This window comes from Myotis nattereri, assembly GCF_964212035.1.
Source record: "Myotis nattereri genome assembly, chromosome: 12".
NCBI lineage: Eukaryota > Metazoa > Chordata > Mammalia > Chiroptera > Vespertilionidae > Myotis > Myotis nattereri.
The window spans coordinates 49,729,579-49,748,850 of record NC_138087.1 but is presented as its reverse complement, the minus strand read 5'-3'; the positions used below and the strand labels follow the sequence as shown (position 1 = coordinate 49,748,850).

General features: G+C 41.8%; 1 protein-coding gene across 4 annotated transcripts in view; it reads left to right on the top strand.

Annotated features, from left to right (window-relative positions):
• The window catches only part of GKAP1 (G kinase anchoring protein 1), a 67,411-nt gene that overhangs the window by 8,494 nt on the left and 39,645 nt on the right, over positions 1 to 19,272 (top strand). For all 4 annotated transcript variants that reach the window (XM_081102910.1, XM_081102908.1, XM_081102911.1 and 1 more), the window contains 3 exons: positions 1,739 to 1,990; positions 10,541 to 10,684; positions 18,109 to 18,186. In XM_081102910.1, the coding sequence (XP_080959036.1) occupies positions 1,781 to 1,990; positions 10,541 to 10,684; positions 18,109 to 18,186 (432 nt within the window). In that variant the 5' untranslated portion in view covers positions 1,739 to 1,780. The remainder of the gene's footprint in view (positions 1 to 1,738; positions 1,991 to 10,540; positions 10,685 to 18,108; positions 18,187 to 19,272) is intronic.

The following is a 19,272-nucleotide window of genomic DNA, read 5'->3' as shown; positions in this document are numbered from 1 at the left end:
AACCACTGAGCCACACTGGTCAGGCAAACTGCAACCTTTTTGGTGTACAGAATGATGCTCCAACCAACTGAGCCACCTGGCTGGGTCCCTGATCCAGACTTTTAATTGATGTTTTCTTCAGCTTGAGTTTCCATTGAAATTTTGTTTGGATGAGTAGGTAATAAAAACAAATCATTTTTGTTTTTATAACCATCCAGTAGTTTATAACAGTTGAAATTATTTTTAAAGAACCTAAAATCTTTTCTTATCAAAATTTAATAATATAAAATTTCTTGGCCAGCAGCCAAGGGAAGGGAAGGCCTATCGCACGAATCTCTTTGTGCAACAGGCCTCTAGTTAATAATAATATAAGAATAAACTGTGTTTCACATACAACTGTAAACCTACTTTTGCTCTACCCTGTATCCATCACAGATTAGTAAGAAGACTTTGTTCATTGTGGTTTCAGACTCCATCAGATCTGACTGATGAATACTCTGTCTCGACATGTGGTTCCACAATCATAGCAGCAGAGAAAAGCTAACATGGTGAACCATGTTCTGAAGAAAAATGATTTTAAAGCTTTTTAAAGCTTATGTTTCACTGGCCAAAGTCAGTCACATGGTCATGCCTGCATTCAGCAGGAGAATCCTATATATCCTATATAATAAAAGCCTAATACGCAAATTGTCCCCTCAAACAGTCCTTTGACTGGGATACTGGGCGTTTGCTTGCTATGACGTGTGCTGACCACCAGGGGGCAGCGCGGAACATGGGAGGTGTAGGCGACGCGGTGCTGGCAGCCCAATTGGGTCGGACAAGAGTGGGACTTCAGCAGGATGGTGGAGCACTGAGGGGGCGGTGCCAGGCCAAGGTGGGGGTGCCAGGTGGGGCTGCGAGACTGGAGGCACAAGCTGGGGCTGCGAGGCTGGTAGGGTGCACTGAGGCTATGTATGAACTAAAAGATAATGTGGATAATGATTTTGAAAAGTTTTCTTTGCAGGAATTTAAGTTCTCTATTTTGCTCTCAGTTTTTGACTTAGGACTAGTCACTAGGATCAAACTTAAGGCAGCATTTTGTATATAAGATTGTTCTTTTTCTACTTTTTTTGTTTTGGAAGTTGGGGATAAACATACTTTTCTGTTTTAAACTGTATTGATGTAGGATGTTTTCCATAAATACGTATTTATATAATTATTATTTTTAAATATGTTTTTATTGATTTTAGAGGGAGAGGGAGGGAGCGAGATAGAAACATTAATGATGAGAGGTAATCGTCAATTGGCTGCCTCCTGCACAATGCCTGCTAGGGATAAAGCCTAACACCTGGGCATGTGCCATGACTGGAAATCAAACCCTGACCACCTGGTTCATAGGTTGACACTGAGCCACACCAGCCAGGCTATGTATATATTTTAGCAGTATATTTAAAAGATAAGAAAACCATGAATTTTTGAAAACTATATATGGAAAAATGAATACATTATATTGATGGTAGTCTTGCATTAGTCTGAAATCTCATATCATTATTCCACTTTCTATTATACAATTTTATGTTGTTTTTAAGTTAAAAAGTATGCTATTGCTCATAGGACTGTTGATATGAATCCAAATATTACTAACTCCCGTGTCTGGAGATTATATATATATATATATATATATATATATATATATATATATATATATATAAATAAATTTGTTATTACAGTAGAATCTTTAATAAATTTTACTCACCTGTCTTCTTTTCTCCCTCCACAGGAATTATTCTTGACAGAAGTATTTTAAAGAAAAATATTTACAATGGCCTCAGCAGTTCTTAGTTCTGTTCCCACTACTGCTTCTCGTTTTGCCTTGTTGCAAGTGGATAGTGGTAGTGGCTCTGATTCTGAGCCTGGAAAAGGCAAAGGTAGGACTCCTGGAAAGTCTCAAACAAGCAAATCAACTGCAAATGAGAAAAAGAGAGAGAAAAGAAGAAAAAAGAAGGAACAGCAACAGACTGAAGCAAATGAGGTAACAATTATAATAATCTGTGTTTGTTTTCTTAATAGACTATAAGCAAGCATCATGAGGACAGGTACCATCTTGTTTACCCATGTGTCCATAGTACTTGGTTCATAGGTACTTGATAAATATGACTTGAATGAATGGATGTAAATTTATGCATAAAGTCAATGTAATGAACATTAAAAAAAAATTAATTTAGTTTTTTCCTATCACCATTTATCCCCCCATACCCTCTTCCACTTCCTCCCATGCAATCACCACTATTGTCTGTGTTCATGAGTTCGAGTTCTTTCTCTTTTTTTTTTCGTCTTTGCTCAGTCCCTTCACTTCCCTGCCTGCCTTCCCTCATCCCCCAGAGCTTGTTAGTTCAGTTTAATGTAAAGTTTTTAAATGCCTTTATTTTTTTTATGACTATGGAAGCTTAAGTACTCATTCCAAAAGGTAACAAAGTCTTAAAAGGAAACAAAGGCCATTTGTAAATATAGCTAGCGATATAACCAACAGGTATATAAATACACATATATCTATATTCATGTTTTACTTAAAAATGGGATTATATAATAGATTTTTATGCTGTTTTTTCCCTAATTAGCCTTGAGCAGTTTTCATTTGAGTAAATACAGTTCTACATTATTTTAAAAGACTCCACATTATTTAATTATATGACTGTATCATACTTTATTTAATTATATTCTTGAGATAAACATTTGGATTGGTTCCCATTTTTTTTTTACTATTATAGACAACTAGAGGCCTGGTACACGAAATTCTTCCGGGGAGAGCGGGGGTGCGGTGGGGCTCAGTCCAGACTGCACCCTCTCCGATCCGAGACCCCTTGGGGAATGTCCAACTGCTGGTTTGTGCCCGCACTTTTAACAGATGACAGCTCCATTGTTGTTTCTTTCTTTTCATGCTTAAAACCATTGGAATTAGTAGGTATTCAAAGTGTGTATACATTTGGGGGGGACACCTGGTATATCTCTAGTCAGTGGTGAAAGGAACCAATGGTGGATTTGGAACCCCCAGGTAGGGAACCTCGCTCACTCTCCACATGTCTCCCTCAGCGGCCAGCCCAGGCATGTGGGAGGCTTGGCTTCCTTCATAGCCCCGGGGAGACTTGGCTTGGGAGGAAGGCGATGAAGGAAGCCAATCCTCCTGCCCTCTCCGCCCAGCTCCATGGCCGCTGCCCAAGCCAAGCCTCCCGCCTGCTCCACCGGCTCCATGGCTCCGGCCGACGCTGCCATCTTTGTGGCTATGGGTGCCGCCACCTTTGGCACAAAGTGCCAAATATTACCCTTTTATTAGTGTAGATAATCCTATGACTAGCCTGAACATACATTTTCATGCATTTGATGATCATCTCTTTTTGCAAATTGACTGTCATGCCCTCACACAAGATGGTCACCCCCTGTGGTCACAAAATGGCTGCCACCAGATGGCCGTCAGGGGAGGGCAGTTGGGAGCGATCAGGCCGGCAGGGGAGTGGTTAGGGGGTGATCAGGTTGGCAGGCAGAAGCGGTTAGGGGCAATCAGGCAGGCAGGCAGGCGAGCGGTTGGGAGTCAGTGGTCCTGGATTGTGAGAGGGATGTCCGACTGCCAGTTTAGGCCCAGTCCCACAGGGGTCCTAGATTGGAGAGGGTGCAGGCTGGGCTGAGAGACAACCCCCCAGTGCATGAATTTCGTGCACCAGGCCTCTAGTCCTATATAATAAAGAGGTAATATGCAAATTGACCATCACTCCAACACACAAGATGGCCACCCCCATGTGGACACAAGATGGTCAGCAGGGAAGGGCAGTTGGGAGGGACAAGGCTGCAGGGGAGGGCAGTTGGGGGCATCAAGGCCTGCAGGGGAGGGCAGTTGGGTGTGATCAGGCCTACAGGGGAGGGCAGTTGGGAGGGACAAGGCTGCAGGGGAGGGCAGTTGGGAGGGACAAGGCTGCAGGGGAGGGCAGTTGGGGGAGACCAGGCCTGCAGGGGAGGGCAGTTGGGGGTGACCAGGCCAGCAGGGAAGGGCAGTTAGGGGAAACCAGGCCTGCAGGGGAAGGCAGTTAGGGACAATTGGGCCGACAGGGGAGCAGTTAGACATTGATCATGCTGGCAGGAGAGTGGTTAGGGAGTGATCAGGCTTATAGGCAGAAGCGGTTAGGGGCAATCAGGCAGGCAGTCAAGCGATGGGAGCCAGCAGTCCTGGATTGTGAGAGGGATCCCAGATTGGAGAGGATGCAGGCTGGGCTGAGGGACACCACCCCCCCCTCCCGCCATGCACAAATTTCGTGCACTGGGCTTCTATATATAAAAGCCTAAGTGACCGGTCAGTCGGTAGCTATGATACGCACTGACCATCAGGGGGCAGATGCTCAACACACAGGCATGGAAACATGGACTAGACCAGTGGTTGGCAAACTCATTAGTCAGCAGAGCCAAATATCAACAGTACAACGATTGAAATTTCTTTTGAGAGCCAAATTTTTTAAACTTAAACTATATAGGTAGGTACATTGTTATTAACTTAATTAGGGTACTCCTAAGCTGGCCTTTGCTAAAAACGTCCTCAGTCTGATTGAGGTACATTCACTGAGGTCAACCCCTTCCAACTCTCCCATACACACTCGTCTTGTATACTTGTTTCGTCTATCTCCTTTCCGAAAACCGACTTCTGCGCATGGGCCATGAAGTTTCAATCGCACTGTACGTGCATGCCCGCATGTGGTATTTTGTGGAAGAGCCACACTCAAGGGGCCAAAGAGCTGCATGTGGCTTGCGAGCCGAGGTTTGCCGACCACTGGAATAGACTGATGAATCTCAGGGGGAAGGGGAGAGGGGGGAGGATGGGAAGAGATTAACCAAAGGTCTTATATGCATGCTAGAGCCCCAGTGCACGGATTCATGCACTGGTGGGATCCCTTGGTCTGTTCTGCGGGGATTGGGCTGAAGCAGGCAGTCTGACATCCCCCAAGGGGTCCTGGATTTCGAGAGGGCACAGGCCAGGCCGAGGGACCTCACTGATGCACAATTCCATGTACCGGACCTCTAGTTAGGATAATAAGTAAAAGGAAAACCCTCTACCTTAGACATTCTTAACCTGACTTCCATGACCAGCATTTATTGTGCCCATTTGTTTTTTTTAAAGAAATGCCAAAAAACAACTCTGTCTTTTTAAAAAAATACTTTAATTGTTGAGAGTACTATAGATGTCCTCTCTTTTTTTTTCTCCCTTTTGCCCCCCCCCCCCCACCACCCTAGGCCTTCACCACCCTATTGTCTGTGTCCATGGATTAAGCATATATGCATATAAATTCTTTGGCTAATCTCTTCCCACCCCCCCACTCTTTCCCTCTGCACTTCTACAATCTGTACCATGTTTCCATGCCTCTGGTTCTGTTTTATTCATCAGTTTATTATGTGTTTGTCTTTTATTTATTTTTTTTAAATTAAATCTTTATTGTTCTGATTATTACAGTTGTTACTCTTTTTTCCCCCCATAGCTCCCCTCCACCCAGTTCCCAGCCCACCCTTTGCCCTCACCTTCCCCACTATCCTCATCCATAGATGTACTATTTTTGTCCAGTCTCTTCCCGCACCCCCCACGCTCCTTTCCCCCCCGAGAATAGTTAGTCCAGTCCCTTTCTATGCCCCTGATTCTGTTATATTCATCAGTTTATTCTGTTCATCAGATTATTTATTCGCTTGAATTTTAGATTCACTTGTTGATAGATGTGTATTTGGTGTTCATAGTTTGTATTTTTACCTGTTTCTTCTTTTTCCTCTTCTTAAAGGATACCTTTCAGCATTTCATATAATACTGGTTTAGTGGTGATGAACTCCTTTAGCTTTTTCTTATCTGTGAAGCTCTTTATCTCACCTTCAATTCTGAATGATAGCTTTGCTGGGTAAAGTAATCTTGGTTGTAGGTTCTTGGTATTCATCACTTTGAATATTTCTTGCCACTCCCTTCTGGCCTGCAAAGTTTCTGTTGAGAAATCAGCTGACAGTCATATGGGTACTCCCTTGTAGGTAACTGACTTTTTTTCTCTTGCTGCCTTTAAGATTCTCTCTTTATCTTTTGCTCTTGGCATTTTAATTATGATGTGTCTTGGTGTGGTCCTCTTTGGATTCCTTTTGTTTGGGGTTCTCTGCGCTTCCTGACTTGTAAGTCTATTTCTTTCACCAGGTAGGGGAAGTTTTCTGTCATGATTTCTTCAAATAGGATTTCAATATCTTGCTCTCTCTCTTCTTCTGGCACCCCTATAATTCGGATGTTGGTACGCTTGAAGCTGTCCCAGAGGCTCCTTTCACTATCCTCGCATTTTTGGATTCTTTTTTCATTTTGCTTTTCTGGTTGGGTGTTTTTTGCTTCTTCATATTTCAAATCTTTGACTTGATTCTTGCGATCTTCTAGTCTGCTGTTGGAACTCTGTGTAATATTCTTTATTTCAGTCAGTGTATGCTTAATTTCTAGTTGGTCCTTTTTCATAACCTCGAGGGTCTCATTAGATTTCTTGAGGGTCTCACTAAGTTTATCGGCGGTTTCTAGAAATTTCTTGAAAAACCTTAAAAGTGTGGTTTTGAACTCTACATCCAGTAGTTTGCTTTCCTCCATTTCTGTCATTTGTGACCTGTTTCTTTGTCTCTGCAGTTTTTATGCTTCCCTGTGTTGATAGAGTGGCTTTGTGTGCTAGGTGTCCTATAGGGCCCAGTGGCTCAGCATCCCCAATTACCTGAGGTGGACACTCTTGGTGCACCCCTTTGTGGGCTGTGTGCACAGTCTTGTAGTTAAGCCTTGATTGTTGTAGGTATCACTGGGAGGAATTGACCTCCAGGCCAATTGTCTGTGAGAATCAGCTGTGTCTGCAGCGGAAGAACTTCTGTGCTGGAGACACCCTTCTGGGGCAAGACTTGCTTCCGTGAGGCTTTGGTGCTCACTGAGTCTGCCCCCTGAGTGTGTCCCTTATGGATCTGAGGAGTTGTAATCTGGATGGTCCCACTCTGATCACTGGGTACACTGGCTCTTAGATCTCTAAGGAGTTGCTAATTTAGCCTCTGCCTGAGGCTACCCAGCAGGAGCCCAACTATGAAGCAATGCAAGCTGCTGTGGAGCCTTGGGCCTTCTTTTGGAAGTTCTGGGTTTCTCTGACCCAGCTGAAGTTTGTTAGGTAATTTTCAGATTGCAAAGGGCAAGGCCTTTCATATGCAAAAGCCTCTGCACACAGCTTGGTTGGGGCAGGGTCTCTGGGGATCAACAGGGGAGAGCAAGCAGCTATGGCTGCTCCTCAGTCCTACCCTAAGAGGCCCCGCTTCTCAGTGTCCTGGTAATCGCTGCAAGTATCTCTGAGAGAAAGCCGCCCTCGAGTTCCAACTGATGCCAGATAGTCCAGTTTCTCCTGTATGAGTCTGGGTCCCCAGAGACTTGCCCAGAACTGGAGTTCAGAGCAGCCGGGAGCTTGAGACTCCCTCCCGATTGAAAAAGACAGCCGTGTCCTCTGCTGTCAGCCCTTTCCGCGTGTGCCTCCGTACCTCTGCACTTAACTTCCTCACCTCCTCTGAGTCTTAGTGTGCTTTTCTCTTTCCTTCTAGTTGTAGAATTTCCACTCAGCCAGCCTTTGTGTGGTTCTGGATGATGTCCGTTTTGTCTTTTAGTTGTATTTTTGAAGTAGTGCGAGGCAGCAATTTCCGGTGTTTACCTATGCCGCCATCTTGTTTTCTCCTCTGTGGTTGTGTTTTTGTCTTTTAATAGAAAGAGCAGTTGGAGTATATAAGGACCTTTTTTTTAAAAAAAAATATTTTTACTGATTTCAAGAGGAAGGGAGAGGGGGGAGAGAGATAGAAATATCTATGATGAGAGAGAATCATCAATTGGCTGCGTCCTACACACACTCCACTGGGGATCAAGTCTGCAACCCAGGCATGTGCCCTTGAGCGGAATTGAAGCCGGGACCCTTCAGTCCACAGGCCAACACTCCATCCAGTTTTCAATATCATTTAATGAGAGAAGTAGTAAAAATGTTTTTCCCCCCCTTATATTCATTTTATAATGTCCCAAGACTTAGAAAACAAGCCTTTTCAGTTTGTTTCTATTAAATTTTTAACAACATTGCTTTCTAAATACCTCTTTAAAATACTGCCACACAGAGAATAACTTTAAAAGACATTTTCCCCACTATATATCCTTTTAGAAGTCCAGTCTTTCAAAACTTTTTATATCCCATCACTTTATTTTTGGAGTTAATGATGATGTGGGGGGAACAGAAAATCTCTCTCTATATAATAGAGAAATATGCTAATTAACCGGGATGCCATAATGGGTCGACTAGACAGGTGGAGGTTGTGCACACAGTGTTAGGGGCGGGGCAGCAGAGGCCTCCACGTGCCTACACTGGGGGAGGGCCTGATCAGCAGCAGCTGTAGCTTCTTCAAGGGCGGGAGAGGGAGTGGGCAGCGCTGCGCCATTTTGAATTGCGTGCTGGGCTCCTAGTAAGGTAATAATGGAATTTACATTAGAGAATAAGAAAACATGTAACTGAGGATGAGCCTGAGGATCCTCCCTTTCCAATTCCATGGCTATAGTTCTATTAGTCTTTACTTTCTGTAAAATAACAGTCTACTTGCTAGTGCTTCATCTCCAGTAGCATCTCCTCCTCTATGTCTTTTCCACAGCAGAAACCAGTTAAAGAGATGTTTGTATCTCCTCACTGCCTTTTTCAGAACCATATATATTATTGGTTAAAATTATTGATTCTCGCCGGAACCGGTTTGGCTCAGTGGATAGAGCGTCGGCCTGCGGACTGAAGGGTCCTGGGTTCGATTCCGGTCAAGGGCATGTGCCTGGGTTGCGGGCACATCCCCAGTGGGAGACGTGCGGGAGGCAGCTGATCGATGTTTCTCTCTCATCGATGTTTCTAACTCTCTATCTCTCTCCCTTCCTCTCTCTGTAAAAAAATCAATAAAATATATTTAAAAAAAAAAAAAAATTATTGATTCTCAATTTAAAGCCTCTTTCTTTCCGCTAAAGCTGTCCGTTACAAAGTACCAGAAACTATGTGCCGTAAAACGACAGAAATTTATTCTCCAATGGTTCTAGAGCAGTTGTTCTCAACCTTCCTAATGCCGTGACCCTTTAATACAGTTCCTCATGTTGTGGTGACCCCCAACCATAAAATTATTTTCATTGCTACTTCATAACTGTAATTTTCCTACTGTTATGAATCATAATGTAAATACACTGGGGCCCTGACTTACGAGTGTCCTGACTAACGAGTTTTTTGAGATACAAGCTGTCTTAGCCGATTTTTTGCTTTGAGTTGCGAGCTAAAATTCGGGTTACGAGCCAGCTTCAGATACCCCACCGCTAGTTGGCCCAGCGAACATCACAGTGAATGCCACATCATCAGCCCAGCATCACATGTCTCACTCGTTCACTTTTTGATTTGACATACGAGTAATTTGAGTTACAAGCTCCGTCACGAAACAAGCTCGTAAGTCAAGGCCCCACTGTATCTGATATGCAGGATGTATTTTCACTGTTACAAATTGAACATAATTAAAGCATAGTGATTAATCACAAAAACAATATGTAATTATATATGTGTGTTCCGATGGTTTTAGGCGACCCCTGTGAAAGGGTCGTTCGACCCTCAAAAGGGTTGCGACCCACAGGTTGAGAACCGCTGGTCTAAAGGCTGGAAGACCAAACCAAGGTGTCAACAAGGGCTATGTTCTCTCTAAGACTCAAAGTAGAATTCTTCCTTGCCTCCTCTTACCTTGTGGTGGCCATCAATCCTTGGCTGTGGCTGCATCACTCCAATCTTTGCCTCTTGTTACTTGCTTGGCTTTCTCCTTGTGTATTTTTGTCTTCACCTCTTCTTATAAGGATACCAGTCATATTGGATTAGGGCCTATCCTAATTCAGTATGCCTTGTGTTAACTTGATTACACCTGCAAAGACCCTATTTCCAAGTAAGGTCACCTTTGCAGACACTGAGGGTTAGCACCATATCTTTGGGAGAAATACAATTCAATCCATGACACCCTTTCAGTATATTTCTTTCATGTTTCACTTTCTACATCTCTGATTTTTCTTATTGTTGGGAAGTGACTTGCCCAATACAGGTTTAATTCATTATGATACTTTGAGGACTAGCCCTGTATTTTTCAGGATTAGTAAAGTAGTTGCGACAATTGCATACACTATCTTTTCTTTTTAAATTTTTAAGTTTGTAAGCTATTACACTTTAATCTTTTTGAATCCTATTGTTTTGTATTTTAAAAGCACACTTATCCAATGTTCTATTTCTATAAACTTATTCTCCTTAGTAAAGCAGAATCTTTAAAATGATAGTTTAATAGAGTACAATCCATTTTTACTTATTAATCATGTCATCTAGAAATCCACCAACCATTATTTTAAATGTGGGTGAATTTAATATTCTATAAAGATTACAAAAAATACAAATAGTGCTTGAAGTGTAAAATTATTGTTGATTTCTTAACTTAAAAAAAAATCCAGTTATTATCTCAGGACTGGCAAATTGAATGTAATGTATTCTTTGTTTCATAGCTCAGGAATCTTGCTTTTAAGAAAATTCCCCAGAAATCTTCCCATGCCACTTGTAATGCTCAACATGAGCTTCCTTTACCAAATCCAGTACAGAAGGATACACGAGAAGAAAATTGGCAAGAGTGGAGACAAAGAGATGAGCAGGTACAGCTAAGTAAATCAAATTATTTTGCTTTGATTTTCAATGAATGTATGCATTTTATTTTATTTCATTTTATTTTACTTATTAAAAAATATATTCTTATTGACTCAAAGAGAAAGGGAGAGGGAGAAAGAGACAAACATCAATGATGAGAGAGAAACATTGACTGCTACCTCCTGCACACCTCCCACTGGGGATCGAGCCCAGGACCCTTCAGTCCACAGTCCAACACTCTATCCACTGAGCCAAACCAGCTAGGGCTGTGTGTATGCATTTTTAAAGATGACAGTGCATCTTGAGTCTGTAACACTGCTGTTCTGGGGCGCTTTTTGTATTGGTTTAGTTCATGTATTTGCTGCTTTCAATAACAGGTTCTTTTTTTGTGTGTAGTAGAAAAACAGATTGATACATTTATCATTGTTAGTTTTAACAGTTCAAAGCAGTTGCTTTGAAAGTTTTTAATTCATCTCCCTTTTTAAAAATGAGAGAGAGGGAAGGTAGAACAACAGGATTAAATTATTTCAAGTAAGAAAATTATGTTTTTAGGGCCAGAGGTCCTTTGTAAAAATACTGAGTGACACTTTTGCCTAAAAAATGGACTTTGACAGGAAACTTTTACTTTACAACCTTGATGTGAAATAGTTTATGGCATTTGTTTTTTTTAACCTGATACTTTGTTTTTCTATGCTTCTTAAATATTAATAACCAAACCAAATAATTAAGACTAATTTCTTTTTTTGTGCTTGGTGTCTAAGAAAATAACATACTGAGTTTGAGTATACTCTAGGACAGTGGTTCTTAACCTTCTGGCCCTTTAAATACAGTTCCTCATGTTGTGACCCAACCATAAAATTATTTTTGTTGCTACTTCATAACTGTAATGTTGCTACTATTATGAATCATAATGTAAATATCTGATATGCAGGGTAGTCTTAGGCGACCCCTGTGAAGGGGTCGTTTGACTGCCAAAGGGGTCGCAACCCACAGGTTGAGAACCGCTGCTCTAGGAGCTGCTGAATGTGTGGGAAATTAACAGTTACTTGTTTACCAGTTAAACTGTCATTTGATCCATTGGGAATAAGTTTTGCACTAACAGATAATTTGGCTTAACCCTTTGTGGTCGTTTGTCTACTCTTAGCCACCAAAGCTTTTTTACCGTTCCGGTCGTATGTCTGCTCTCAGCCACCACAGCAAGGAACCGTACGAATCTTAACTCTATTCATTCATGTATCAGTTCATAATTTCTCTGAAAGCTCTTAAGTGTCTAAGCGACCTTGTCACGAACCAAAACATTGCCCCGACAAATCAGATATCAAAACTCAATATAAACAAACGCGGTCGTTCCACACTTGCCGTGCAAAACACCGTGGCGAGTCAGTTGCCTTTTGAGAGTGAAGAAATAGACAAGCTTCGGAGATACTTCACAGAATTTCAAATAAAGCTTTACAAATTATGTTTAACTGTAATTAGGCATTCTCGCTTGTTAAGATATTTCAAAATAATACTCCAAAATGGCAAAAAGAAAGTTACCAAAAGAAGTGTATTGCGAATCTGAAAGTAACGATGAAGAGTTTTATTTTGGCACCTTGAATACTGACTCTGACGTAGAAAGTGATAACGTTTGTAGTGATTCTACGAGTAGTGACGTAGTTCCAAAAAAGAATTAATAAATCTTGTTTATCCTTCGTAATCTTACATGTTACGTATCACTGCTCTTTCAATGGAAATTAATTCCGACCAGTACGACACCCATGTCCAAATTTAATACGACTGCAAAGGGTTAATAAAGTGGCTGTACCTATCATGCTTGGATTACTAGTCTAAAAAGAATTAGACTATATGAAACTATGCTCTTAACATAAATTCTATTAATTATAACATTTTCTTTAGAATTTGTAGTGCCTTAGGCTCATTATGAGCATCAGTTATTACACTAGAACTAACAAAAGTGCTGTTCAAAAGATATTTCCACACACTGGTATACTGTGTAAATTATCTTGTATTATTCTAGGGATTTTGATACTTATTATTCCCTTCCACAGCATTCTTCTGGTTTACAAGTGTAAATATAATGATCTGTTTTAGACAGTAATACAATTTAACAGTGTCTTCACCAGAAAGAATTTCTCCCAGTGGCACATGGGCACTAGAAAATTAAGGAAAGCTATTCAGATTTTCATCAAAATACACTCTGTGTAATATGGGAACTTGAGCACAGTTATTTGATTGCCTTTCTTCCTGCCTCTACTGACTGCTGCCAAAATGACATGGTTAGGACTTTGCCCTGACTTCATATAAGGATGGATAGATAACATACCACCTGGAATCTATTTTACGGTGTAGAGTAAAGTAAGGACCAGGCAGTGACTATACTAGGCAAAAAACATACAATTATGGTGGCATTCTTTCTGAAACAGTAGGAAAACAACTATGAGAAATTCCAGGTATTGAGGGCTGTGAAAGACAAAAAGCTAGATACAGGGATTTTACCTGTTATGTGGCTGCTTAGTTCAAACATAGAAGAGAAATTAGGCTAAAACAAAGTTTCCTACTCCTAAATCACAAAAGCTATAATGTAAATTTATGTCAACTAAGCCTCATCATAAAATTTGAGAACTGGCATTAAACAACAACCAGACAGACAGTAAAGAACCATCTAGTCCACCTACTTATGAGCAAACAGTAGATCTTAGTGATCTTAAGTCAAATGAAGAAATATTTCTGGTACATAAAAGGAAAAGAACATTGTACTTAGTGACCAAAGTGAAAAATTTGCTGCGGGGAATGGAAGTTGATTTTAGACAGTCTCCATTTTTTTGCTTAAATAATTAAAACCAGAGGTCTAGAAAATTTTGTAAAACTCGGGATGGGGGATGCTAATCTGTAATAATAAAAGCATAATGTGCCAATTAGACTGGATGTCCTTCCAGACCAAGCCGGGGCTGCAAGGGAAACCCAGGTCCCGGGTGCCAGAGGGAAGCCGGTGCCGGCAGCCAGGGAAGGAAGGCCTACTCTTGCACAAATTTCATGTATCGGGACTCTAGTGTTATATAACAAGGTGAAACAATAGACAGAGATGAAAAAGTGACTAAGAGACAGAAATTGAAAGGGAGATGGGTAAAGTAAAAAAAATTGTGCCCTGCCAGCACAGCCAAGGGTTCGGTGAGCCTGGGGGGGGGGGGGGGGAGAAGGGGGCAAAGGATTAAAGAAAAGACAAAGAGAATATAGCTGGGGCTCAGTGGATCTCCTCTGCCTGGATGAGGCTACAGAGAAGATCCAGCCAGCAAGCTGAAGCTTTATTTTATAGTCAGAGGTAAACAAGGTAGTGGTCACCATAGTTACAGTGTTCTTGTGAATTTCACTTGTTTTGACAGCACTTGCTGCATCTCCCACAGCCCATTAGCTACCTAGGAAGGATCTAGGGGCGGCCATAAGGTCAAGCTTAATTATGCAAAGAGGGCTCTCCCCTCTAAACTAGGACTTATTTGTGGCTCTGCCACAGGTCAATCCCAGGCTTTAACTCTAGAGCCGCTCCCCACAAAAAATCTGGGAAGTACTAGTAAAATCACAGCAGAATTTAAAACTTCATTGGGAAGACTAAAGAACCAGAGTATACACTGAAGACAATTGAGTCAATTGTGTGAAGGAAAATTCGAGATAAATTTTGCCAATACAATTGACATAAGATTGGAACACAGAGCCCTAACTGGTTTGGCTCAGTGGATGGAGCGTCGGCCTGCGGACTGAAGGGTCCTAGGTTTGATTCTGGTCAAGGGCATGTACCTTGGTTGTGGGCACATTCCCAGTAGGGGGTGTGCAGGAGGCAGCTGATTGATGTTTCTCATCGATGTTTCTATCTCTCTATCCCTCTTCCTTCTTCTCTGTAAAAAATCAATAAAATATATTAAAAAAAAAAGATTGGAACACAGAACTAAAATCCTGAAAGAAGTAGAGCAGAGAGAGTCATTAAAGATAATATAGATAAAAAATGTTCGGAAGCTAAGACTTGAATTTGAACTTGAAAGAAGAATTCAAGTTTTCTTAAAAAACTGAAGTCTGTAAAAGTTTTTAACTTTAGGAATGAGAAAACAAGGAAATAATACTATAAATATATGCATGAGAAAAAAATTGCCTACTAAGGATGAAAAGTCAGGTTGGCTACTTTATTTTTTTAAATATATTGATTTTACAAAGAGGAAGGGAGAGGGAGAGAGTTAGAAACATTGATGAGGGAGGAACATCTATCAGCTGTAGGTTGGCTACTTTAAATGCCAGAATTGAAATGTTAGGACCAAAATCAGTATCTAGCCAAAATATCATTTGTGTGACTGCTGGATAAATACATTCTCAGAAATACATTTCTCAAGCAAGGGCTGAGAAAGCATACCACCACTATCCCTTTTGCAAATTTTTTGGAGATGTGCTCCTGTCAATTAAAAGGCAAATCTAAATAAAGATCACAGCAATTGGAAAGCACCAGTGATGAGTATTGAAGCTAGTTCAGTATAGAATTAACTGTAAATAGTGATTGTAAATGTGGTTATTAAAGAGAACATAGTTGTACACCTGAAACTAATATAACTAATATAATATTATATATCAACCATCTTCTATGTATATAAAAGCCAGCGACCATAAAGCCATAACGACTGTAATGACCGGTTGTTATGACGCCCACTGTGGCCAGTGAACCGGCCTGATCAGGTACATATGTCTCCTTTTTTCCCCATTGACCCAAGAGCTTTCTCTATGGTTCACTGAGGCTGATCCCTGGCCACCATTGCAGCTTTAGTTATTCCTCTGCTCAAACCTGCTCTTTTCCCATTCTTCCCAGTTACTGTTCTCAAAAGTATCCTTTAATAAGTACTGCCCACTACCGGACTCTCCCACCCCAATCAAGGGTGGGGCTGGCTGGCCAAATGCTCCACCCCTTCACCCCCACCAGCCCCACCCCTGATAGGCCCACCCCACCCCAAAAGGGGGTGGGGCTGGCTGCCCAACCTCCTGCAGCCCCTCCCCCTGGCCGGCCTCATTCCTGATTACACTCCCCACTCCAATAGGGGGCGGGGCTGCACTGGGCCTCTAGTACTTAAATAAAAAGTTAAAAAGCTGAAGCAGGAGTTCATGAAAGAAATCTTTTTCTTATAAAATTGCTTTAAATCAATCTGTAAATACCTGTGCTGGGGAGAAATGGAATATAGTCTCCTGAAAATTTTAGAGAATGCCTTGTTTCAACAATCAGGAAATACCAGAAAAATCATACAGATTTTATCTTTAGTCCTAAGTTTACTCAAAGGGGCTATCACCATCATGAAAAATGGATCACTGAGACTGGGAGACTTGAGTGTCTGTTTATACATACAGGGTGGGGCAAAAGTAGGTTTACAGTTGTGAGACTGCAGAACAGTTTACTATATTATTATTTATGAATTACTGTATTATTTTCCATACGTACAACTGTAAGCCTACTTTTGCCCCACCCAGTATATGCGCAGAACCTCTCATGGGATGTAGTTGCTTCAGAGATTTGAGTCCTTACTAAAGGAGCACTTAAAGTCTTAGTTTATACCAGGGAATGAATGAATCAAAGAACAAACAGATATAGCTCATTTGAAGAAATTTGTCTAAAATGAATTCTCTGTTTATGAAAACAAAAATTAGGAAGGAATAGGTCAGAGGAGTCAATAGGTATTTTAAATTTTCATATTTGTATCAAACTATGGTTATTGTTAGTTCCAAGTGTGCCTCTAAATTTACTTATATACAAGACTTCATTTTATGAATTTTAAATCACTTGAAGAAAAAACAACAACATGGCCAATATAGCAAAACTTATAGCCCTAGCTGGTTTTCTTAGTGGATAGAGTGTCAGCCTTACAGACTGAAGGGTCCGGGGTTCAATTCTGGTCAAGGGCACGTACCTCAGTTGCAGGCTCTTTCCCTGGTCTGGCCTTGTGCAGGAGGCAGCCAATCGATGTGTTTCTGTCACTGATATTTCTGTCTTTCCCTCTCTCTTCCACTCTCTGAAAATCAATGGAAAAATATCCTGGGGTGAGGATATTAAAAAACAAAAGCAAAAAAACCAAACTTATAAAGCAAAGGATTATGTGATATACAATGAATTATTGACAATCAAAGGTCAAATGGAAATCTCAAAATTGGAAGTTTTGCTTTGGTATCCTATATAATAAAAGGCCAGCCACCATGTAACGACCAGAATGACCAGAGACCAGAACCACCATGACCCCTGGTAGGGTTAGCCCCACCCGCAAGCAAGCAGTTAGGACAGCGGTTGAGGGCAGCAGTTTCCAACCTGTGGGTCGCAACCCCTTTGGCGGTCGAATGACCCTTTCACAGGGGTTGCCTAAGACCATCCTGCATATCAGATATTTACATTATGATTCATAACAGTAGCAACATTACAGTTATGAAGTAGCAACGAAAATAATTTTATGGTTGGGTCACAACATGAGGAACTGTATTTAAAGGGCCAGAAGGTTGAGATCCACTGGGTTAGGGGCTATCAGGCAGGCAGACAGAGTGGTTAGGGGTGATCAGGTAGGCAGACCAGCAGTTAGGGTTGATCAGGTAGGCAGGCAAGTGGTTAGGGGCGATCAGATAAGCAGGCCAGCAGTTAAGGGCAATCAAATAGGCAGATGGCCTCTCCCTGGGCTGGCTCTGCCCCAAGCAAGCGGTTGGGGCAATCAGGCAGGCAGGCAGAGTGGTTAGGGGTGACCAGGTAGGCAGGCCAGCGGTTAGGGGCGATCAGGTAAGCTGATGGCACCTGGCAGGGCTGGCTCCACCACCCAGCAAGTTAGGGATGATCAGGCAAACATGCAGAGTGGTTAGGGGTGACCAGGTAGGCAGGCGAGTAGTTAGGGGTGATCAGGTAGGCAGAGGACCCCTCGCAGGGCTGGCCCCGCCCTGCCCCAGCAAAGAAAGAGGGAGGCCCAGGCCACTGGCAGTGACTGTGGCAGGTGTGCGGCTGGCCAGCCATTACCCCGCAGAGGGAGGCCCAGGCCAGCCAAGCCATTGTACCCCAGCCTTTCCCCTGAAGAGGACAGATGGCAAGCAGTGGCAGCAGTGGGGGAGGGGCCAGGTGCCTGCAGCTGGGGGAAGGAAAGCCCAGATAAGCCCTGATCTCAGGCCAGGACTATGGACCCTACCTGAGGGGTCCCGGATTGTGAGAGGGTGCAGGCCAGGCTGGGCCCCCCCCCCCCCCAAGTGCACGAATTTTCATGCACCGGGCCTCTAGTCTTCTATAAAATACAGGGTTCCTCACTTTGGCATGGATGATAACTTTGGAGAACCTAGACTGTTTTTTAATATATATTTTTCTTTTCCTGTATATATTGTCAATAGTTATTTTTGTTAGTGTGGTATAAAGCTATCATCTATTTATTGTGAAACTTTTTTTTTTTTCTAGCTGACTTCTGAAATGTTTGAAGCAGATCTTGAGAAGGCATTGTTGCTAAGTAAATTAGAATATGAAGAACACAAAAAGGTATTTACACGTTTATTCATTTAGCTATATTAGGTTTAAGTGGTCAGAAGTTAGGACCAACCTTCCCAAATTTTGTATTAAAATTTTCTTTAAAGTTTGTGGTAACAGAATATTATCATGCTGTGTTTACTTTGTTTTTCAATAAAAAAATAAAAAAATAAGGTCTTTTTAAAAAACATTGATTTTAGAGAGAGGAAGGGAGAGAGAGAGAGAGAGAGAGAGAGAGAGACAGACAGACATCAGTGTAAGAGAGAAATATCGATTAATTGCCTCCCTTATGCGCCTTCACCAGGGATCAAATCCCCAACCTGGGTATGTGCCCTTACTGGGAATCAAACCTACCACCTTTTGATGTATGGGTTGATGCTCCAACCAACTGAGCCACACTGGCGAGGGCATACACAGTTTTTATAATAAGACTAGAAGCCCGTTGCACGAAGATTCGCGCAATAGGCCTTCCTTCCCCTGGCTGCTGGCACCGGTTTTCCTCTGGCACCCTGGACCCAGGCCTTTGGTCCAGCTGCAGCGAGACTTGGCAAGCCAGGCCCCTTCAGTCTTCAGTCTTCACTCTGCGCCTGCGTATGCAAATTAACACCATCTTTGTTGGGTTAATTTGCATAGTCACTCTGATTGGCTGGTGGGTGTAGCGGAGTGACACCAATTCGCATGTTTCTCTTTTATTAGTGTAGATTCTTCCTCAGGTTTTGAGAGAACAGAAACGTGGCCTAAGCTTTGTCTGATGATTTGGAATGTTTATTTTAAAAACTTCCTTCCAAATATAAAGGGAAGAGAGGAAATTAAAAGCAAATGATTTATTTTAACTTATTTTAAATGAACATAGAAAATAAGTAGATTTAAAAATACAAGGTGTAAGTATGAGTACAGGGACATCCATTATGGGACCCTCTGCTGGAGATACATTATAATTAACTAAAGTAAATGGGAGGACATTTCTGATAATTTGTCACTAAGCTGTGATGTTGGGCTGTGTGCTAAAATGCATTCTACATTTTGCAACTCTAGGAACACTTAAGTAAAAAAGTAGTGTTGGTTTCAGTTTCTGTATTTAATCACAAGTTGAATAAA